The sequence below is a fragment of the Paroedura picta genome, chromosome 3 (genome assembly GCF_049243985.1).
Source record: "Paroedura picta isolate Pp20150507F chromosome 3, Ppicta_v3.0, whole genome shotgun sequence".
NCBI classification, from domain to species: domain Eukaryota; kingdom Metazoa; phylum Chordata; class Lepidosauria; order Squamata; family Gekkonidae; genus Paroedura; species Paroedura picta.
Window position 1 is genome coordinate 154,669,812 of NC_135371.1, and position 22,339 is coordinate 154,692,150.

The 22,339-nt window shown below is 49.2% G+C and overlaps 1 protein-coding gene across 1 annotated transcript; it reads right to left on the bottom strand.

The window, feature by feature from the left end:
• Positions 1–1,411: 1,411 nt before the first annotated feature.
• Positions 1,412–17,950, bottom strand: PRPH (peripherin). The gene is made up of 9 exons (XM_077328784.1): positions 17,181–17,950; positions 13,807–13,867; positions 13,198–13,293; positions 11,739–11,903; positions 9,558–9,683; positions 7,693–7,913; positions 7,491–7,540; positions 6,830–6,909; positions 1,412–5,981 (listed from the first exon to the last, which is right to left on the bottom strand). The coding sequence occupies exons 1-9, from the start codon at positions 17,933–17,935 to the stop codon at positions 5,934–5,936; spliced, it is 1,602 nt and encodes a 533-aa protein (XP_077184899.1). The 5' UTR covers positions 17,936–17,950; the 3' UTR covers positions 1,412–5,933.
• Positions 17,951–22,339: the final 4,389 nt, after the last annotated feature.

A 22,339-nucleotide genomic window follows, 5' to 3' on the forward strand; every position in this document is an offset into this window, starting at 1 on the left:
TGCATCGTTAGGGCCTGTATTTTTATTTCTTTAACCTTTTGGTTCTAATTTTGTTCACCTTTAAGGTGTTCACCGCAAGGCTCTTGTGTACTAGAAGTGCTGGTTGCCTTTCTGTCACATTTTGACCCCTCCCCTCCACAGAATAATGGTTCGCCTGTATAACTATTTACTCATAGGCTTGCTGCTGCCTGAAGCAGGGAAAATACTCTCCCTTTCATGTATGTTAGATTAAGTGATTTATTTGCCAGATTAAGTGATTTACCTACATGTCCTGAAAGGTTTAAACAGCCCATTTTTGCACCTTAATCATCTCCTAAAGGGGACAGAACATTTTTTTCTAGGTCTGTGGGCAATTTGACACCTTACAACAGCTTGCAGATTTAGCAGCTCAACTTCAATATTGTTTTAGTTGCTGATTTAGTGCACTCCGAGGATGTCACTTGATGTACAGCCAGCCAAGTTTCTTGTCCATCCCAGCTGACATTAACCAGATGAGATTGCCCAGTTTGGTCCAGGAAGTAGTAAATGTTTCTTTATAGGAGAGGACAATCTTGATTGTCTTGAAGAACTGTTGTTGTTTTTAAATACCCAGCTTTTCACTACCCAAAGGAGGCAAAAAGTGGCTTACAGATACCTTTCACTTCTTTTCCCCACAGCAGACACCCTGTGGGGTAAGTGAGGCTGAGAATGTTCTAGCCCAAGGTCACCCAGTTGGCTGCATGGGGAAAAGTGGGGAATCAAACCTGGTTCTCCAGATTAGAATCCATTGCTTTTTAAGCACTGCACCACATTGGCTTCTTGAAGAAGACATCTCTTTAAGAAGCCTGCCCTAGGCCCTGGTCAACTATTAGTTGTAAATACCCCTTTGTGGGGAAAGGAGTTTCAGCAAGTAGTAGCCTAGTTATGCCAGGCCTTCTTGACTGACATATAACCCTGTGATGCTCACAGGCCCCATGGCTCCCTGCGTGTGTTTCCTGCATCTCACTGGAGCAGCAGATGCTTTAAAAGAGCCCAAGAAGGTAAGTGTGTCTGGAGGGAACCATCATTCAGTATCAGCTGTGTCCAGCTTCGAGTTACTCCATTAAAAAATGGAAAATCCCTGTACCTTTAGCAAGTATGCAGGAAAATGTAATTTCAGTAGACAAAGCTTGTCCTGCAATAGTCGCCATTGTAACTCCCCCTCCCCCCAAAAAAACAGGCCCTGCTCCTAAAACTTTTTGTAGGAGCTGTAGAAAAAAATTAGCTGGCAAACAATCTTGTTTTCTGGCCTCTAGTTTTCCATTAAAGAAAGCTAAACTAGATGGAAGGGGTGGGGGTGGCAACTTCATAACATGTATGAATGTATCTTGACCAAACCATATAGTATATTGGGGCACCTAGGAAAAAAGTAAAAAACCACAGAATACAGAGGACTCTTCAGTATGGTGTTTATTGGCTGGTTGGAAGCAGTTCATGAGCCTTTCCACACAAATGGCCAAGTGCCATCAAAGAACTGTCGCAATTGAGGACAGATCAAGAGGCACCGGAAACAGTACTACTGCCACCACCCTGTCTCCACAAGCCCTCTTTCTTCATGGGAGGGTGAGACAGGCTGGGCTGTCACTTGGGCATATGACCTCTTCTTTCCAAAGCTTAGTGAAGCAAAGCTGTTCCAAGGAAGGAGAGACTGGAGAGCCAGAATGTGTGGCTGTATTTGGTATGTCACAAGAGTAGTGGGACTGGTGGAGGATCAGTGTGGTGAGGGGGAGACAACACAACAGCAGGGATCTGGTCCTGACATTAACATCAAGAGCCGTTTGTATGCAGGAGTTAGCACCAGGAATTCTTGTCTAACTTTGAATATGGAAAATTAGCAACACGACGACAAAAAAATATTAGGAGACATCAGCACCAAAGTCTCAGAAGACCCCTGGACCAAATGCTTCTCAGCTGTGACCTCAGCATTGTCCTTTAAGTGAAGAAAGAGCAAACCTTTGGGAGCCTCCAAACGGAGTGATTCTGACCAACAGATACTTGTAGCTGCAACCATGTGGAATTCTACCCTCAAAGTAGTTCCAGGGATGGTAGGCAAGAGTTCTGGTGTACTGTAGTGGCTAAAAAGGATTGCCCCTGGACTGGGGAGATGAGGGTTTAGATCTTTAGTGTGCCCCTGAAGGTCACTGGGTCATTAGGGGCCAATCTCACTCTTCCAGCATAACCCTACCTCACAAGGTTGTCATTGGGACAAAATCATGGGGTAGGAAGATCTTATATGCTGCTTTGCGAATGTATGGGATAAAAATCAAATTGGTAATGCATCAAATGATGAACATGAAAAGGGAACAGGAAGAGCCTTCATCCTAACACACTCTTATTCACATCCCCAGAAACTCAATATGGACAACACTGAATCAGTTATTTATTGGTACGGTGTACTGTTAAAAAAATTCTAAAGCAATGCGAATAACTTATATAGTGTTTTAATGTTCAAGCACTTCATATCTATTCTCTCAGATTTGCTTACAACACACTGTTAAGTATTATTAACCCCAAACCAGGATGTGGGGGCTGGGAGGGAAGCTTCTGCATTTGTGCCAGAGGTAAGGTATAAGTGCAGCTAATTCCTAACTCTGACTCCTGACTACTATGGTTGAGGTGCTCTAACAGTGTGATTGTAAACTTACAGAAATCACCAGGCTTAGACTGGAGTAACTTAAACATGCTGTGTCAATTCCACCTGTGGGGGAAGAATTATGCTGTTTCTAAACCCTGGGAAGTTCACCTGGCCTCAATCAGGGCCAGGGCCTTTTTGGTCCTGGCCCCAATCTAGTGGAATGAGCTCCCAGAAGAGCTGAGGGCCCTGTAGGAGCTCTCTGCATTTTGCAGGGCCTGCATGATGGAGCTCTTCTGCCAGGTCTTTGGTCGAGGCCAGAGCATGGGAGATCAGATGGGCGCCTCCTGTTAGATCATCACCAAGTCAGACCATCAGCTGGTAGTGGATCGCCTCCCATGACACACAGAGAGGTCTGCGGAGGGGGAGCATAGGTTTTTGCTGCCAGGATATATAATTTCAATGGGGGGATTAATATTATTGTATTTTATGTGGGGTTTTATTACTATGTAACCCGCCGTGAGACAGCTTTGCTGAAAGCAGCGGGTAATAAATCTAATAATAATAAATGGCAGCAGTGCTATTGCAATCCTAAACCATGAACTGGGTTAGAAGGGTCAAACTTTAAAATTATACTACAAATCTCTTCAGCCACTCGCCAAGCGCTTCATAGCTCCCCTGCCTTCACTGCTGGTCTGTGGCATTGCCTCATCTATAAAAAAGTGGGATCCAAGTGTCTTTCCGTATATAGTACCTTCAGAAGAACAGCTTTACGGGGTACAAATTATAGGTAAATGTAAGTTACAGACTTCTAGGTATCACAAGCATAACAAGGTGACCTAAAAGCCTGTTTTTGAATATCAGGTGGATTTTATGTTCACCTTAGTTGCTTTTTAAAATTTGTTTCCATCACCTTTCTAACTGACAGAACATGTCCATTTGGGTCCGATCAGTAAAGGACAACACAGCCCATTGTTGGACTTGTCACTTTTGATCTGAGTCCCTGGCTGTTTTCAGTAGCTGCCCAGTCCCAGGAGTTAAGAAATGGTACCTGCATGAAGACCATTACAAAAGAACATAACAATCAGGAACAGGCTGCAGGTAGATGATACAAATGGGGACTAAATAAGAGTGTTGTGGTTTGATAGGCCTAATTTGCACCACAAGTTACCTATAGAGGATCTCAGCTCCAAATCTTCCACCAGGTATTTGGTTGAGGCCAGGGTGTGGTGCGGAAGATCTGGGGGTTCCTTTACTTTACCATATTCTATACTTCAATAGGCCCCTTGAGAGTATCAGGATTAGGGACCGCTGTTAATCTCTAGAACCATTCTGGAGGGCACTAAAGGAACCTCCACCTCTGTAGCCTCACTATTGGCTTCAGAAAGAGCTGAATAGTGGCAGCATTAGGCAAAGTGATTGAGGCGGGTCAGAGAACTAGAAAGGGACGGCCTTTCAGTTCTGGTTCCCCGAAATCCCCTGCCTAAGAGATCCCAGAGCCCTGGTTCTCAAGAGAGTAAAACAAACATCCCTATAGGATTATAAGCAGAAGTGGAGGAAAGCAGGAAATTAGGAGATAAAAGGGCCAATACAAAGGCCATGGCCTGGAGACCTGTTGCTAATCATGTATGCAACGAGCTTCCTTTTTCAAAGGAATACCTTACTCATCTACAAGGACATTTGGCAACCACAGCCTATGACTTCTAAGAGAAATTCAAGTGTGAGAAATTCCAGAGTGCGGCCTCTCTGCCTCTGCTAGGAGGTGACAGCCGTTCTCGGCTACCACTGTGGAATTTAAAGGGGTTTAAAACTAGAAGGCAGGAGATGCTGCGACCCAGCCTGTTCCAGCAGCTTTGCAGGATGTACCATGCTTATGTCTGGAAGGCTGTGGGTATCAGAACTCCATCCATGGAACAGTGGAGGTTAGGGGAGGAGCCCAAAGGAGGGATGCACGAAATACGAGGCAGAGAATGGAAGGGAGATCATTAGGAGTGATGAGAGCCGAAGAAGAAAAACGTCTGCGCATTTTGCTCACTCCTGGGAAAACTGGACCTCAGGATAAGTTGACAAGTGGATAAAAATGTCTTGCATGCAGACAGCAAATTTAGCCTCCGTGAGAAGTCAATACTTCACAGAGCAGCATTTGAGGATGTTCTATTTAATGTCCCTGTGGGTCAGTATGAAGTAATCTCAGCTGAATATTGTCAGGAAATCCAAATTGTTGGATTAATATTTTTTTCTCTCTCTTTATAGATATGAATGGCATTAGAGCATTAACCTGGATTATATTAAAATAGTATCCATTTGTTTCCCTGCCCAGAGGACTGGTAGCTCATCTGCCTTCCCTTGGGTCCATTAACCAGGGGCCTATTGGTATTTCAGATGAAAAGTCACGTTTGGTGCAAAGAACACGACACTTAGCATTAAGTCTATCGGTCCAGGAGTATTTGCTTCTGACTTAACAGCTCTAGGACTGGGGTGCAATTTTATAAATAAGAATTCATGGAACTGTGCTGGAATCAGCTGGAGAAATTCCTTCCTATAATAGACTGTTATTTTGGCATTGTTTTTAAAATTAAAAGCTAATTTTAACAAACAAAAAATAAAAAACGAAATGTATTCATTCATTTTGAATGTGTGAATGTTGAATGTGCTAGGTAAAATTTCAGCAATTCTACTCTCGATTTAGGGAATTCTCTTACTGAAAGCTTTTGAGGATCCCTGTAATGCAATTTTGATAGTCAACACAGTCAGTTCACCCAACGAGGCTCCCATGGTAGGTGGTCAACAGTGACCAGAGCTAGTGACCAGGCTGTTGATTTTCTTTGGTGTTTCTGCGTTGGTGTGCCTAGCTAGACTGGCCCGGCTTCCTAATCTTGACAAGTTATGAACCGGAACATCGTCCAGATTTGCCTTTAAACACATCTGGGCAACATTGTACCTATCAGGGGCCAACTCCAATCGATCCGCTTTGGTGACAGTGCTGGCTGGGAGTGGCCCTTATGGGGCAAAATGAGAGTCTGGGGGGCAAGAGGTAGGAGGCAGGGGAAGGGGGGAGAAGAGGAAGACAGCTCCGCTCCCCGCCCATGTGTGGTTATTGCTGGAATCACAACTAGGCTGCCCCTTGAAAGGCTAGAGGCACACGTCAGGAGGGGGGGCTGGCTCTAGTAGCCTGGTAGAGTGTGGGAAAGGCTGTTGGAGGTAAGAGGTATTAGCATCATTATAAGTAAGGCCAGTGTGGCTTTGTGGGGAACGGGGGGGGGGGGTTGCTGCTGGGACTTCTGCACGTTGGCTATTTAGTGCCCATCTCTGTGGCATGGGGAGGTGCCTGGTGTGGCCAAGTTCACTTTTCTAACTCTGCTCGCTGCTCTTTCCTGGATTCAGTCACCACCTGCAGGGAATAAACAGACAGGCCGCAGCATTAAGACTCTTGGGCTTCTGGGAATGGAACAAGCGGTGGTCATCAGTTCACAAAATTGTAGGTGGGGTTGTATGTAGGCCATGGGACTGTATCAGTGGGCCATGCTGGAGTCTGAAGAGGGTGGGAAAACGCAACATGCTGAAATATTTTTATTCCCCCCCCCAAAAAAAAAAGAAGCAACTTTCTAGTCCTTAAGTCTGTAAACACTGGTTTGATATATATATAAGTAATAATGCCTCCAAGGGGTCAGAATTGGGCTTCATTTCCCTGAATAGCTCCATCCTCCTTCCCATTACTGGCACAAGAACAATGAATTATGCAAAAGAAGCTACTGCATGCCAATTAAAATAGCTTGCATAATTTATACGGGGTCCGGAGGTTACCATTGCAGCCCTTATACAAAGCCCTTATTTTAGGACTGGATGGGGCTAAAATACAACCAGTTCCCAGTCCCACACTGCAAGACATGAGAGTACCCCCAACTTGCCTCTCACAGGTACAGTCAGATGGTCTACACCAGGGGTAGTCAACCTTTGTTCATCCAGATGTCCATGGACTACAATTCCCATGAGCCCCTGCCAGCAAATGCTGGAGGACCACAGGTTAACTACCCCTGGTCTACACAACAGCCAAAAGCACATAAGATGCACACTCTTCCAAATGACCAACAGAGAAAGAAGGAGCTGGAGAGACAGAATTCTACCCCCCTTGGCCCAAACAAAGTTTGCTCCAGGCCTAGGTGTGATCTTCTCTGCAGATATCCTGAGCACAGCTCAGGAACCGCCTTCAAAGCCCCTGGGGATCATGAATACGCTCACCTCTCCATCTCGGGTCTCGATAGTTTTGATCAGAACCGTCTTCCGGGTATGGCTTTCTACAGTCGGCTCAGGCTCTGAAACTGTAGGGGTGGGGGGCCGTTAGGAGAGAGGGCACAGCAAATTCCAAGCAGCCCCTTGTTGTTGTTGTTGTTGTTGTTTAAATTTATTACTCGCCTCTCCCCAAAGGCTCGAGGCGAGTTACAACATGTAAAACCCCAGTAAAACCCCTAAACAGAAATAAAAACAATACAAATATACTCGACCCCCATTGGGGATGACCTACAGCCATCCCTGAAAAAACAATTCTAGCAGGGAGGGAGACAGGTGAGTTCAGAAGGAGGTGCTTTTCCTCAAGGGAAAGCAGACTGAGCTCAGCTGGTCCGTGTCAAAGGGCTGAAGAGGATTCTCCACCGCAGAGCTTAGCACCCACCCAATGTACTCTCTTCCCAGGTCAACAGTAAAGCAGCTTTGGGTTGGGGGACTGTTTAACAGGAAGCAAGACATGTGCATCAGGACAACAACATGTACACAGAGGCTCATGCAAACACACCGTCTCCTATTTGTGCCAATGCCAGCAAGCAGGTCTCAGCAGGTGCTCTTCCAGAAACCCACATGCATGATGTAAAAATTGAGCATTTCCCCTACAGAGTGATGGACTTGCCTGTTGTTTTGATGCTGAACGTCGACATGGACTGGACAGGCACTGTGATCCTGTAGGAAACACAAAGTAAGAAGCCACAGAATAAGCTCCACAAGCACCCCTCCTTTTGAATATGGTTCTTCTCGATCCGTTCTGCCTTGGCAGCAAGGAAAGGAGGTGAACTCTGCAAAGCTGGAGGGAACCACTGGCCTGAGGAACCCACCTGCTTTCCTCTCCCTCCAGCAGCTTGCGGTAGGTGGCGATCTCAATGTCAAGGGCCATCTTGACGTTCAGTAGGTCCTGGTACTCTCGCAGGTGCCGAGCCATCTCTTCCTTCATGTGCTGGATCTCTTGTTCCAGCCGTGCCACTGTGTCCTGGTAGGAGTTCATCTCGACCCCGTATTGGTCCTCCAGCTCCCGCATCTGTCTCAGTAAGGCTTCATTCTGGGGCGGCAAGTAAGTGTGTTAAAGGTAGGTGAGAGCCCCTGTGCGGTTTCCTGAAAGTCTCTGCTTCACACCCTGGAATGCTGTTCCTAATTCCCAAATGACTGGGAGGAGATGAGCCAGCAGAGCAGAGGACTAGGCTGGTTTCTGGCCCAGGGTTCGAGAGTCAGCACAGGGCTGTGGCCACCTTCCCTCGCTGGTTGGGGATGCCATATTTCCAGGTAGGAAAACAGTGGTGACTGAAACTTCTAGAACTCTGTCACCACACCGAAGCATTTCTGCATTTTTGTTGTGCTGGCCAGTTAACAGTGTCCAAAACACAGGATTAGCAAGAACAGTTAGTTTTTCAAAGTTCAAAAGCTTTTATTTATTTATTTTCAAATTTTTAGACCGCCACTCCTGGAACAACCGACTCGTGGCAGTTTACATAGATCTAAAATGCCATACAATGGTAAAATATCCCCGTAAAAACCCAAGATGGCGGTAAAAACACAACGGGATAACCCATCGGACTGTTCCCACCTCCCGACCCCCACATCTGTTCCTACATTAAATAATACTTTATTAGGATTAGTCCATTCCCCCATCCCACCCTGCTTTAAGCACCCTCCCTCACACAGTCATAAAAGGGAGATTTGTCTCAGCATTGCTTAAGCATACAGTTAACAAAAACCCTGACAAAAATCCACCTCAGGCTGGGGGTGACAGAAGGCATTCAATGAAGCCCAGGGCACTCCTATTTCAGCAGGGCAGCTAGACTTTTCCTGATTCTAAAACCAAATCCTATTTCTTATTCTAATCAGAACCTTCCTTAGAGGAAAGGGTGTAATTAAAAAAAAAAAAAAAGGGATCTTAGATAGGGCAAAAAGCCCTCCAGGTGAGGCCGTGGTTCACTTGGCCACATTTATTCCTACTATAATCATGAATTCTTTTAACTGAGCACTGAAAAAAAAGTGAGCCAACCCCTGGTTGAGCCCAGGCCTCCTGCATGTACTGAGAGCCCAGTTCCACCAAAGCAGCCTTTCCCAGCTTTTTTACCCCTGAGAAACCCCTGAAACATTCTTCAGGCTTCAAGAAACCACAGAAGTGGTGCGATCGTGCAGAATATGGTTGGGCAACACAGCTGTGGACATGCCCACCTGTAGCCCCTCCCCTTCTCACCCCCTCCAGGCTCATCACTGGCCATTTTGGGAAGGGGAAAACGGGTCGATATGATCATAACACCCAATAAATATTTAACAGATTTAAAAATCATATAAAAATTCACTCCCACCCATGTGGGAAACCCTTCCAGGGCCATCAAAAAATCCTCAGTGTTTCACAAAACCCTCGTTGAGAAAGCCTGCATCAAAGGTTGCCAGTAGGGAGAAAATATTCTGTCCCTTTAATGGAGGTTTAATATACAGAACTCTGCAAGTGAAGCTTTTCATGGTATGGTGCTAAATAACATGACCTGCTAACTGCTGCAGATCAGGCTGATATTAAGGGAACAGCCGGTCTAAAAACGGGTATCCGTAATCATACCGCTTATATAAAGCTCCCGCCTGCTCCCTGGAAGACAAAACAAGGGCCTTAAGCACAGAGAGCAAGCAGCATGGATGCCCCAGGGCAAGCAGTTCAGGACAGGATCCGAGGCCTACTCACGGTTCCCTTGAGTCCATCCACCTCGCAAGTGAGACTCTGGATTTGGCGCCGAGATTCGTTCATCTCCTGCTTGGCTTGGCGAAGTGCCTCGTGGTTCCGATTGGCTGCATCCGACAGATCGGCAAACTGCGAGAGACGGAGGGTGGAATCATTGGTGAGGGAGGGGCTGTGGCCCAATGGCAGAACATCTGTTTGGCACGCAGGAAGTCCCAAGTTCAATCCCCGGCATTTCTGGTTAAAAGGACCAGGCAGGAGGTGATATGAAGACCAGCGCCTGAGATTCTGGAGAGGTGCTGCCTCTCCGACTGGACAATGCTGACCTCAACGGGCCACAAGGTCTGTTCCAGTGTCAGGCAGCTTCATGTGTTCGTGGAAGCAGGGGACCAACATACAGTGCAATCCCAAGCAGAGCTGCACCCTCCGAAGTCCAATGAAATCCAATGGACTTGAAAGGTTGTAACTCTGTTTAGGATGGTTCTAACAGTCTTCAGTTATCAAGCTCTCCTGCTTGAGCTGAAGGCTAGCTATTTCTATGTGTCCATCACTGAAACAGACTCGTCCCTCCTCCTGTCTGGTGCCTACGAGACTGCTGGTTGGTCCTTATCAGCCTCAAAGGGGCAAATGCCTGTGATGTGCAAATGCATACAATGGAGCATTGAGGTGTTGGGGGTTTTTAATGAAAAACAGCCTAGGAAGGCTACCTTTGCAGCCAGAGAAGGGGTGGGACAATCCCTGACACCCTGGAGGGCTGCTGCCAGGCAGAACAAGAAATGCTGACCTTGGTAGACTAATGTACCGACTCAGACTAATGAGCCTTCATGTGTTCGTGGGACTGCTGAATTTTCCTGTTCAAAATATCCTTCTCAGGTGCTTCTGGGAAACAGCCAGTGAGCAAAGGGTTAAGCATCACTTTCTTCCACCATTTCTCTGCACAAAAGCACGGCTACCCAAACAAAACGTGAAGACTGTGATAGGACTTCACTTGTAACGTGCGGTTTTCTGCATCCTGAGATGTTTTGGTAGCGGCGCCGTGTCTCTCTAGTTCCCCTACAAACTCACCAGAGAGCTCATTTTGGCATACTTTGGAAACAGACTTTTCCGTTTGGGTATGTGCACGGTGGCTGCATTTCCACAAGAAAGTATACGTGTGTGCATATGAGAGAGAATGTCCCTCCAACCCAGTATCCAGTTCAATATCCACATTATGGAGCTCCCACAAGAGCTGGCCACCAGGAGCTCCCTTGCGGACCAGGAGAGCCAGCTTGGTGTGGTAGTTAAGAGCAGCAGCCTGTAATCTGGAGAGCTGAGTTTGATTCCCTGCTTCTCCACAGGCAGACAGGTGGGTGACCTTGGGCCAGTCACAGTTCTCTCAGAGCTCATTCAGTCTCACCTATCTCTCAGGGTGTCTGTTGTGGGGAGAGGAAGGGATTGTAAGCCACTTTGAGACTCCTTCACATAGTGAGAAGCAAGGCATACTTCTTCTCTGGTGGGCGCCTGACAGCAGTGCCGGTCTTCCCAGGGGAGAAGTTCAGGATTACAATTCCCCATTTTCTGCCTGTGGCCATTCAGATCCACTGGCCTTCCCCTACCTTCCAGTCCACAACATGTTCTCAACCGAGGACTGTGGCCAGTCCTGTCTCCCTGACAAGTACATCCGCTGGGTTCTAAAATGAATATTTGTTGCATTCGCTCTTTTAGATATGCCTGTGAGAATCATTTATCTGTATCCCCCCTCCCGTGTGTGTGTGTGTATTAAGCATTTAATGGCTCTTAAAGGTAGATAGGCCAGTACTGGCAACAAAAAAAAAGACTGCAAGCTCCTGGATCCTGACATACAGTTTCTAAATGACTGTGGGTCAGCTAGAAAGATTGGGAGCTCTGGGGAGCTGCAGCAGAACTGAAATCCTGGGCTTGGGGTGAAACTTCCCCCCGCTTCTTTGGCTATGTCCACCCTTGCACTGGCTATCTGTCTATCACGCTTGTATTCCCCCCAAGTTATCCCCTTGATAAACCCGTGAAGCAGACTGATAGATTCTGTTGTATTCACTGAACTTCACGGTTCCACACGGATTCAAAACCAGGGTTCTCTTGTCTACACTCAGCACTCCCCATTACACTGCGCTGGTTCTCAGTGGATACATGGGTCATCCCACCCTTTTTCCTGCACTCAAATGTAGGCACCTTGGATTTGTACCACTCTTCAGCCTCTTGCAGATTCTTGACGGCAATGCTCTCGTACTGGGTGCGGATATCTCGCAGAGCGGCTGTCAGGTCCGGCTTGGCCTGCTCCACCTCCACTTGGACCTGCTGCTGGCTGTGTATGCTCACTTGCATGTCGTGCAGCTCCTGCATGCATCAAGAGAGCCACCAAGGTAAGTCAGACATGTTCAAAAACACGCCCGTCCCACAAAGCAACATGGACGGACACAGTGGCAATCACACCTGAGACAACACACCCACAGAACAAGGCGCATGAAGCACAAAGAAACATATGCATAAGAATGTGCATACCAACCATCCATAGTATGCATCATAATTAGAGGCGTTCATAGAGGCCAGACAGGGAGTGCTTAAGAGCACCTGCAAACCTGCCACAGTAAGAACAGCAGCTTCACAAGGCACATGACTACCATCAAGCAGACAGATTTTTTTTAAGGGATGTAAGAGACAACCGGCTTCATGTACAAGGTTTCTCACCTGGATCAGGCTTTGCAAACCTACCATGATAATCCTGCGTATAAAATTTGCTCCTGCTGCCAAGGGTGGGGCTGAGGATGCAGCTACAGTGCTATTATTCGCCACTAGATGGGGCACAAGTAATACAGCTTTGGCCTATGAATCTTCAAGAGCTCTGGAGGGGACCTAAGGCCACAGTCCCACCCTCCCTGTCAAACCTAACCGCACCTCTTCTAATCTCTGCCCAATTCTGCTTCCTCTATTATTATTATCATTATCATTACTACTACTACTACAACTATTATTATTACTATTACTACTCCATTACTATTACTATTAAAATTTATTGCCCACCACTCTTGGCAAAGCTGGCTCGTGGCAGGTTACAAGATAAAATAAGTAAAATACAATACCCTAAAAAAAAGAACCCACCCTAAAACTCAGCAGCTAATAGAATACAATCCAGCAAGAACTTGACAGCAGGCCAACCCCCCACTTACCCCCACTGGGGACCAGGGAGAAACAGCTGGCCACAACAGATAGAACATGGTGGAATACCTTCCCTCCTTACTCCTCCTTTGGAGGGCCCCACAGACCTTTTCTTCACCCTGGTCTCAACCATAGACCTGGTGGAAGAGCTCCGTTTTGCAAGCCCTGCGAAAAGCCAAAAGCTCCTGCAGGGAGCTTCTAGAACCCTTGACTTCCCGCCCACAGCTCCCCTAGAAAAATGCAGCCACTGGGGCTAGCCACTGGGTTGGTAAAATGTGCTGTAATTGTTAAAGGGGTTCAGGGTGCCAGCCCCAAGCAATCAGGGGAGGCAGCAAGAACCAGGAGACCTGTCCCATTTTTAGAGGGTTCTGCCGGACTTTCTACACCAACAAGGCAGGGGAGGCTATCTCTATCCAAGAATGGGGGAGCTGATCAGCCACCTTCGGCCTTGGTGACGGAGCCCTGCCTTCCTTACCTCTTCGTGTAGCTTCTTGAGGAATTCAATCTCATCCATGAGGGACTCGATCTTGCGTTCCAGCTCCAGGCGGGAAAGGGTGGCATCATCCACGTCCTAGCGTGCCACAGGAAGGGGAGAAACAGAACCAGAATCAAAAACACAGCAGGCAAACCTTTCATGTAAAATGTTTTAGGAGGGGGTGGCCAAACTGTGGCTCTCCAGGTGTCCATGAGCTGAAATGGGCTGGTGGTAACTGTAGTCCATGGACATCTGAAGAGCCACAGTGTGGCCACCCCTAGTGTAAGGGAAAGCAGGCAAAATGCCCTCCCACCTCACTTCAACAGCCTGGCTGGCAGAGCAATGGCAGGTGGAGCATGATCCCTTAATTCAGCACAATGGACAGCTCATGCATTGCCCAAAATGGCGCTGGAGAAGTAGGCTGGGCAACGTCTCCGGAGGGCTTGTCTTGGAGCAGGATGGCACCAAAAGCCTCTCCATGTAACTGTGACAGAGGATACAAACCAGAGAACATCTGGAGAGCCTGCAGGTCCACCACCACGAAGGGCAAATGGGAGAGCCAAGTGGCGCCATTTCCTTTGCTCTGCCCCACCCATCGGGCACACTTACCTTGCGGAACAGAACCAGGTTGTTTTCAGCTTCTTCGCGTTTGTGCATCTCCTCGTCCAGCCTGCAGGAGGCAGAGAGAGCAGCAGAGGGCTAGAAACAGGCTAATTATATAGCTCACCATGGTATTGACTGCATTGACCCAGCTGTAACCCCATCTATCTATGATTACACTCTGGCCTATCACACACCCACACTCACATGCCACAGTCTTCTGCGCTAGAGAGAGGGGACCTGTTTCTATTCCCCTCTGACTGCAGGAGCCATACCAGATGTGACAACCAGTCAAACAGGCTACACATATGGAAACTCCCCCGAGCGCCTTTTCCCGCGTGATTCCTAGCAGATGACCCCCCTGCCAAATAAACTTATCCAGCTCCCTCACGTTTATTTACTGCAAACTGCATGCTGCACAGAAGGGGTGATGGAAGCCCCTACGTAGGGGAGTTGATGTTAGATGGTCAACACGAGGAGTGGAGGGAAGGAAGAGATTGTCCACTAAGCAAAATTTGGACGACTTGGTTGTAGAGGGGACGTAGAGAAATGAAGGCAATTTTGGAAAGGGTTTGTTGGAAGCACTTTGCAGAATTCGGCTGCATTAAAAGCCTTCTATTGGGTCAGGAGAGTTGACATACTCTGTTCCTTTGGAGGCAAGAGGGGATGCTTTCCCAATGGCCTTTCTTCTCCCATCGCCTGTCCATCCTCCTAAGCTGGCTGATGCAGGAGGAGGAAAGGATGGAGAAGAGGTTGCTCTGTCACAGTGCAGGCATCGGGGACCACGCCCATTTCTCTTCCAGCCTTCGGCTCCTGGCGCTTCCCTGTGTCTGGTCCCTCTTCTCTCCCCCCACCCCCATCTGCCACACTGCAAGCTATGCCAGGATGCGGAAATTCAAACCCCACCCCACAGAGCCTTAGGGAATGCAGTCCCCATTTTCCTCTCCTATTATTTTGTTCCTTTTAAAAAAGAAAGCATTGGAGTAGTGGGATGCATACAAAATGGGCCCCTGCACACAGCCAGGTGAGACCGATGAGGCTGCCCCATCACACCAGTGGCATCCACCTGACATCCCCTTAATGCCTGTGTTTGCCAACTCACCAATTCCACCATTCCACTCCTCTACCGCCATGATATTCGGAGTCCTTCCACAGGAGGGATTCTCAGCAGGGCATTTTTTCTTGCCACGCCCTATTGCTCCTCTGCTCCTGCGTCACACAGTCACTCCACTCCTCTCCTCTCCTCTCGCCTTGCCCCACCCCACCCCACCCTCTCACTGCTGCAACAAAACTGTAGGGGGAGGGGTTCAAACTCCTCCGGGCACCCATCCCTCCTGTAATTCCTCGCCCTCGTCTGGCGGCTCAGTCCAGCCGCTGCCCCCCACTGTCCCACCCTTTCAGCCAGATCTTCCTCCCCATTCTTGCATACTAAAGTCCCACCCAAATGGTGGATCTCGAACCCCACTCTTATACAGACATGGTGTTCCACTGGTGGAAGGACATCCTCGCTATAGGGTTTTCCCTCTCCCTGCCCCCTCAAGGATCCAATAGCAAATATACTTCCTCAAATCCCAAAAGCCATCTTCTTTCATTAAGCACGCTCCTTAAAATCACTGCTCCTTCTTTATGTATTATTTATTTCTTAGATTTCTAAACCGCCCTCCCAGCGAGACAGCTACACTCCAAGTAGCTTCCCTGTTTTGGATATGAGACACCCTCAACAGAGCACCGATTCCCATCCACCCTTTCTGTCTGTCTACAGTCTCCATCCAGAGCTGGACCAGAAATAAACCTCAGAATTACCCTCTGCAGTCTGGGGGTGGATTTCAGGATGGTTGTCTCAGCTCTCCTCGCCTTGAGCTTCCAGGCTTCAGCTCAAGTCCTAACATTTGGGATAAATGCCTGGGAATCCCAGGTGCACATTCACAAGCCTTTTCTGCATCGGGGATAGAGGCCAGGAGACCTGGATTCCAGGGTCGCTGTGGGAGCAACCATGAAACTCCTTCTCAGAACTGGGGCTAGCCCTGCGCTCCCCAGCCCACCGCATCCCCATTAACATTCAGCCTCAAATGCAAAAGAAATACAGATCCAATTGCCAATCAGACCCATTTGGAGTATTTACTCAGTGAAGAAAGCAAAGAATTGCACAGATATAGTTGTATAATATACATTGCTAATTCCATGTTGGTCTGTGGCAGCAAAATTAAAAATGGACTGACATTGGACAGTCAATAGATCCACACAAGTACCATTGTTCATTAGTCCAGCTTTAACTTTGCAGAACAGACCTAACTAGACCTCCTCCTCACGTCTTCCCACCACACCTTCCTTGATTAGATCTGACTTAATTTTCCCCCGGCTGCATCCATCTATCCAATTCCAACAGTTGGGAGTGGTCCACCCTGGCTCTGAAGGGACTGATTTCTCTTCAATTGGCGATTGTTCAAAACTCGCTTCTCCCCACTCCTGACTTTCGATTGCTGTAACTGCGGGTATAAATATATCTGCCACAGAGGTACAGTCCTCCAGGAACCCAATGAAGTGAGCTGGGAATGCTTATGCTAGGATAAATGTGGTTAGTCTTAAAGGCGCCACTGGAGCCTTAATTTGATCTAATGCAGAAATGTCAAGCATTATGCTAATTTGTTTGCACTTCCGCTCGGCTTTGATTCTGGAGGGAACGACAAAGTAGGAGACATAGACATGACAGTTTAGAACATGTCCCACACTTACAGTGCCCATGCTGGACCACTTCTCCACTCCTTTGGATTAGAGGCAGAACTCACATGGGCTAAATTGGCCTGCTGCCGTCATCAGTCGATCATCGCTACGCATGCTGCTTTTTGGGTTGAGTCCGCAGCTCTGAAATCCTGGCACCCAGATCTATACCCTGCCAGCAGCCCATTAGATCCAACCCTCTCCCCAACTCAGGAGCCTTGATGCTCCACTGAGATTGACTAAAAATCTTCTCCAGATGTGGTGAAGCCTAAAAGGTACCAGCGTCCAAGCCTATCTGTAAGTCCTTTTCCCAACTGAACCAAGATTAGTGGTCCACGCATGCAGCATATGCTCAGAGATACCCTCCGCCTGTTTATTTTGCTTGTTCCAAAAAGCTGGGAACTTTGGCATGCAACTTAAACAGTGAGGGGCTGAGCCGGGCTCAGATGGACTTTCTAACTCTCCGCCCACTCCCAACACCCCGAAACCCCATGGATCCCGGGAGGAAAGTTGCCGACTCATTCCTGGGTCCAGATCGGGCCCGGGTTGTCCTCCACAGACCCCACCCGGCTCAAGGAAGGAAGGTAGGTAGCCAGCCAGCCAGCCAGCCAGCCCCGCCTGGCGCTCCGGAGAGCGTCCCCCGCGCCGCCCGGCGCCCTCCTCACCTCTGCTTGAGCGCGGCCAGGTCCTCGGCCAGGTTGTCCCTGTCGACCTGGAGGCGGTCGCGGTCCTTGCCCAGCGCCTCCACCTGCCTGCGCAGCTCGCGGAGCTCGTCCTGGAAGAGGTCGCCGGCGCGGGTGGGCTCCTTGGCGCGGGCCTGGCCCAGCTCGGCCAGCAGGGCGGCGTTCTGCGTCTCCAAGTAGCGCACCTTCTCGATGAAGCTGGCGAAGCGGTCGTTGAGCTCCTGCAGCTCCTGCTTCTCGTTGCTCCGCGTGGCCAGGAACTCCTGGTTCAGCGCCTCGGCCACCGAGAAGTCCAGCTTCTCGCCGCTGTAGGCGAAGCGCGCCGGCGCCGGCGTGCTGGAGCGCAGGACGGCGCCGCCGCTGCGGTAGGAGCGCAAGGAGGGCACGGCCGAAGGCGCGCTCAGCAGCAGCCGCTGGCCCGACGACGAGGCGGCGAAGCGGGACGACGAGTACGACACCGGCGACAGCATCGGGGGCGGCCCGAAGGTGCGGCGGTACGAGGTGGCGCGCAGGCCGCTGGAGTGGCTCATGGCTGAGGCGAGGGCGGCCGGGCGGGCAGCGGCGCACGAGGGAAGCGAAGAAAGGGGCGGCCGAAGTTTCGGGCGGGAGAAGGAGGCGGTGGCGCCGGGCGAGCCGCCTTTATAGGCGCCCCCTGGGTGGGAGGGAAGGAGGGAGGGCGGGCGGGCGGCGGGGGTCACATGCTCCTCCTCTCTTGGACAAGGCCCAGAGCCCCGCATTGCAGCCCCGCAGGCGGCAGGGAACCACCCGCGCCAGCGCCGCGCCCGGGGAAGAGGCGCCGGGGGGGGGGAGGGGGAGAGGAGGGCGACCGGCCTTCACCCAGGTGCTGCCCCGCACTCAGCCCACCCTCCATTTTGTGCGATGGTCGGAGCGGTGCCCTTCTGCGGTCGTTTCCCATCGACTGCGTGACGGCTGGCTCTCGCCCCGGTTTGGTCGCTTAGGCGATCTGGATGGATGGGGGGACGGATCTCCCAGACCCCTGCCCTTTGCCCCGGAGGAAGAAGAAGACCTCCCCCACCCCCCTATTTTAAAGGTGCTTGGGACACATTCAGTCTGAGGGAGGAACGCATTTCTTTCCTTGGTTCTTCCCCCCCCCCCCCCCAATGTATTGGGAAGTTGTTCCATGTCAGATATGGAGTTTTTCCTTCCTTGAATGGGATATGGGTGCCACAGCCTAAGGCACAAAGACTGTAGGGGAAGAGAGAACCCAGGTGCCCCTCAGCCTTTTGCTGCAACCACCGATGCCCCGTTTGCAGAATCCGCAGGGATTCAGATTGCCAAACTGAAACCTTTGGGCACAAGGCATCCTGAACCCCACTGTACCCCCCAAACAAGCCTCTTTGCAGTTTCTGTCCCCCTTAAATGGTAAAGGTAAAGGTATCCCCTGTGCAAGCACTGAGTCATATCTGACCCTTGGGGTGATGCCCTCTAGCGTTTTCATGGCAGACTCAATATGGGGTGGTTTGCCAGTGCCTTCCCCAGTCATTACCGTTTACCCCCCAGCAAGCTGGGTACTTTGTTCCCCTTAGAAAAGTTCAAATAGGGAAGCCGGGTTGGCCTGAAGTAGCACAATGACACTCAAAAGCTCATGCCCTGAATAAATCTTTGCTGGTCTTCAAGGTGCTCCTGGACTCTGATTTTATTCCTTTGAAAAATGTCCATCTGCATTATGTTTGGAAAGATGCTTAATGATCTGGCAAGTCTGTGCATCCATGCACGCCCAAGAACAAGAGCCAAGTCATGGCAATATCCCTAGTGGACAAAAGTACAAACAGACCGTGTGTGCAAATAGTGTGAGTCGAGTGATGGTTTAGAATGAAGCTCAGAGGCAAAAGTAGGGTCAGCGACTGCTTCTGTATTTACAGATTCTTGGTTCAAAGGACAAGTTATCTGTATTGTTCTTGTTTTGAATGACATTCTTGTTCAGATTCTATCCATCATAAAACACCCAAGGAGTACAGATATCATGCAACCATACAAATGATGATGATGTCATCTGTTGAGTACCACTGCAATAAAAAATTTTCCTTGTGGAACTCACTTCTAAATGCACACAATGTCCACAAATTTCACTGATGCTTTTTCCCACCCAGTGACCTTGCTATCTTCCAGACTGATAAGAAACCGGCTTGGCTACATGGATGTGCCACTTGGCACACGTTCATGTCTTCATATTCATTGCTCTCTCTCCCTCCAGCAGTCTTCACCGCCATCTCTTTTTCATATGTGTTGATCACATCTCTGGTAATCTTCAAGCAACGGCTGGGCAGATCCTGTACTAAGCAGGGGGTTGGACTAGATGGCCTGTCTGGCCCCTCCTAACTCGATGATTCTGCAATTGGACTGTAGGGAAGCTTGTGTTCCCCTTTGTCTTCCTGTTTCCAGCCTCCCTGTCCTCCCTCGTCCTTCAAATGATACATTTGAAGTTCTGTTGGCAGCACTGCCAGCTCTGCAGCCTCCCAGGCTTCCTTTGTTGAAGGATATGGATGGAAGAAGCGGGAGAGGAAGAACAAGAGCAATCCTGGCTCTCTGGAACTCTTCCTCAAGCTACATCACACCCAGTGCTTAGACCAGGGATTCCCAACCAGGGGTCCATGAACGCCTAGGAGTCCCTGAGAATTTCAAAGAGGGGTTGCAGCCTTTCCTCTCCTAGTTTAATGGACTAGGCCACAAGCTAAAGAATTGACTGCCTCTGCCCAGAGGGCTCAGTGGTTAGGCCATGTAAAAATCAAAGAGGGGGAGTTGGTCGCATCAGCTGCTGCCATTCTTTCAAGCCAATATTAGGCAAAACCACCATACTAGTAGTTAAGGTGTGGGGGAGAGCAAAAGGAGGGTGAAGGGTGCAGGTGGTGATGTCACTTCCAGGGGCGTGACAGGAGGCATGTCCAGCTGACATCACTTCCGGGGTCCTCAAAGTTTGAACATTTATTTCAGGGGCTCCTCCACAGACAAAAGGTTGAAAAGGCTGGTATTAGAATGCTGTGCCTCGTCCCACTCCTGCATCCTCCTACCTAATCCCTGTATCACTACCATGGAGTGGCAAAGACCTCACTCATGCCACCCAAGTGCCCACCAACAACAACCTAGACACCTGTATTGGAGCAACATGGAGACTTTTCTGCACAGAAATACACTTCAGTGTGGGGAAATGCATGGATTCCATGTAAGGACCAAAACATATGACAATCTCAAATCCATGCTGTTTTTGGCAAGTGCACATCATGATTTCATGTGTTTTCCTTTAGAGAAGTCCATTCTGCACAGGAAAATTATAGTGTGCGAAGCTGAACTTAGACAGGTGGACTGCAGGGTCGGTCATCCCTGGACAGTGACCCTCTGCTTCAGCATACATCACACCAGGGCGTGTCACAGCCCTTGATCATCTTTCCCAAAGATTCAGGGAGCTTTTATTTCACGCAAGCACGCACATCATTCAAGCAATGGCTGGTCGATGCCTGACTCTCAGCTGAACTTGTGAACTGCTGCCACTGAAAAACATTGTGTGCTGGGGGCCATGATTGCGCCCTCTTTGCATTTAAACTCTTTTAAGCCTGGAAGGCACCAATCAATACTACAGCCTTTGGCTCGGATCCCATGGAGGACGTCTGCAGTTGGCCCCTCTTGCGCCAGTCCTCCAACTCCTCCTCATCCCGTTCCTGGGCTGCAGGAGCAGAATTTCAGGGTTTAGGAGAGGGGAGATCAAAATGGTGCACTGTGCACACAGAAATCCCTTCCACTTTCAGTGGGTCCAGGCCACTGTCTTAAATGCAAGTAGATTCCCCCACAGTGAATTATTCTAGGTCCAGTCAGGAGTGAATGAGAAGTGTTAGATCTATGTCTGCTGAAAAAAGAGGGGAGGGTTCTAGGAACCCCTTGGAATGTGGCAAAGCCGATCCCAGTATAGTCCACCTGCCTGCCAAAGGGGCAATCTCAACAGAGAGAGAACTGCCTGAGGGGCTTATCTGGTTGTTGACCACCTACTGAGACTGCCAATCTCTAGGCCGATAAATGTCAGGGATGGTTGATAAGTTGTGACAATACAGATGCCTCCTTTCGTGAGGCCTCACAGGCACAGTGCAAGCAGGAACTTTTGAGCATCACATATTTTGTCTGAGGCAGATGTGGAGCAGAAGGCAGCAAGGGCTGTGGTTTCACAAAGCCAAAGCCCAAATCTATGTGCAGCTGCAAGCATAGCCGCATGTACACTGCGCTAAGAAACACCAAGATTCTGTTCCAGGAAAATTGAGCAACATGACCTGTATAAACTGAAATGCGAATCGAATTTGCCTATATTTGCTTGCCGTGCTTAATTTAATCTCTTTTATGCTTGTCTTGAAGAGGAGTCAGGAGTCGGCAGGACTGTGAAGCTCCAGCCTGGAATCACTGGAGATCCTTCTTATACTACTGCTCCTTTGGCTTCTGAGATTTCACCAGTGTCTGCACACTTTCTGTGGCATTCTCAGCAGAGCTGCATCCCTCTAATTCAGTTGAAATCCATGGGCTCAGAGGGAGGGTGACTTTGCTTAGGATGGGGCTGTTGGAAACTTCTCTGCACAGCCACAAAGGCTAGGGATTCACTGCTTCCTCCCAGGGGACTGGATGCTTTATTGAGTACCAGATTCTGTTCTGGCATTGAATCACACAGTGTACACAGTGTTAGGCAAAAGGGCTACGCCAGGGCTACGCCAGGGCAATTGGATTCAAATTCAGAATGGCAGAGAACTTGGTGCATTGGAGTGGTAGGTGGGATGAAAATATAATTGGACTTGCAAAGATAAAGTTCTTGTACGGTTTTTAGAATATGCTCAGGTTAGGACTTTACGCCAAGAGGCAATGAAAAATGGAAGATATAAATATAAAGATATAAAACTGGAGAGCCAGTTTGGTGTAGTGGTTAGGAGTGAGGACTTCTAATCTGGCATGCCGGGTTCGATTCTGCGCTCCCCCACATGCAGCCAGCTGGGTGACCTTGGGCTCGCTACAGAACTGATAAAACTGTTCTGACCAAGCAGTAATGTCAGGGCTCTCTCAGCCTCACCCACCCCACAGGGTGTCTGTTGTGGGGAGAGGAAAGGGAAGGCGACTGTAAGCCGCTTTGAGCCTCCTTCGGGTAGGGAAAAGTG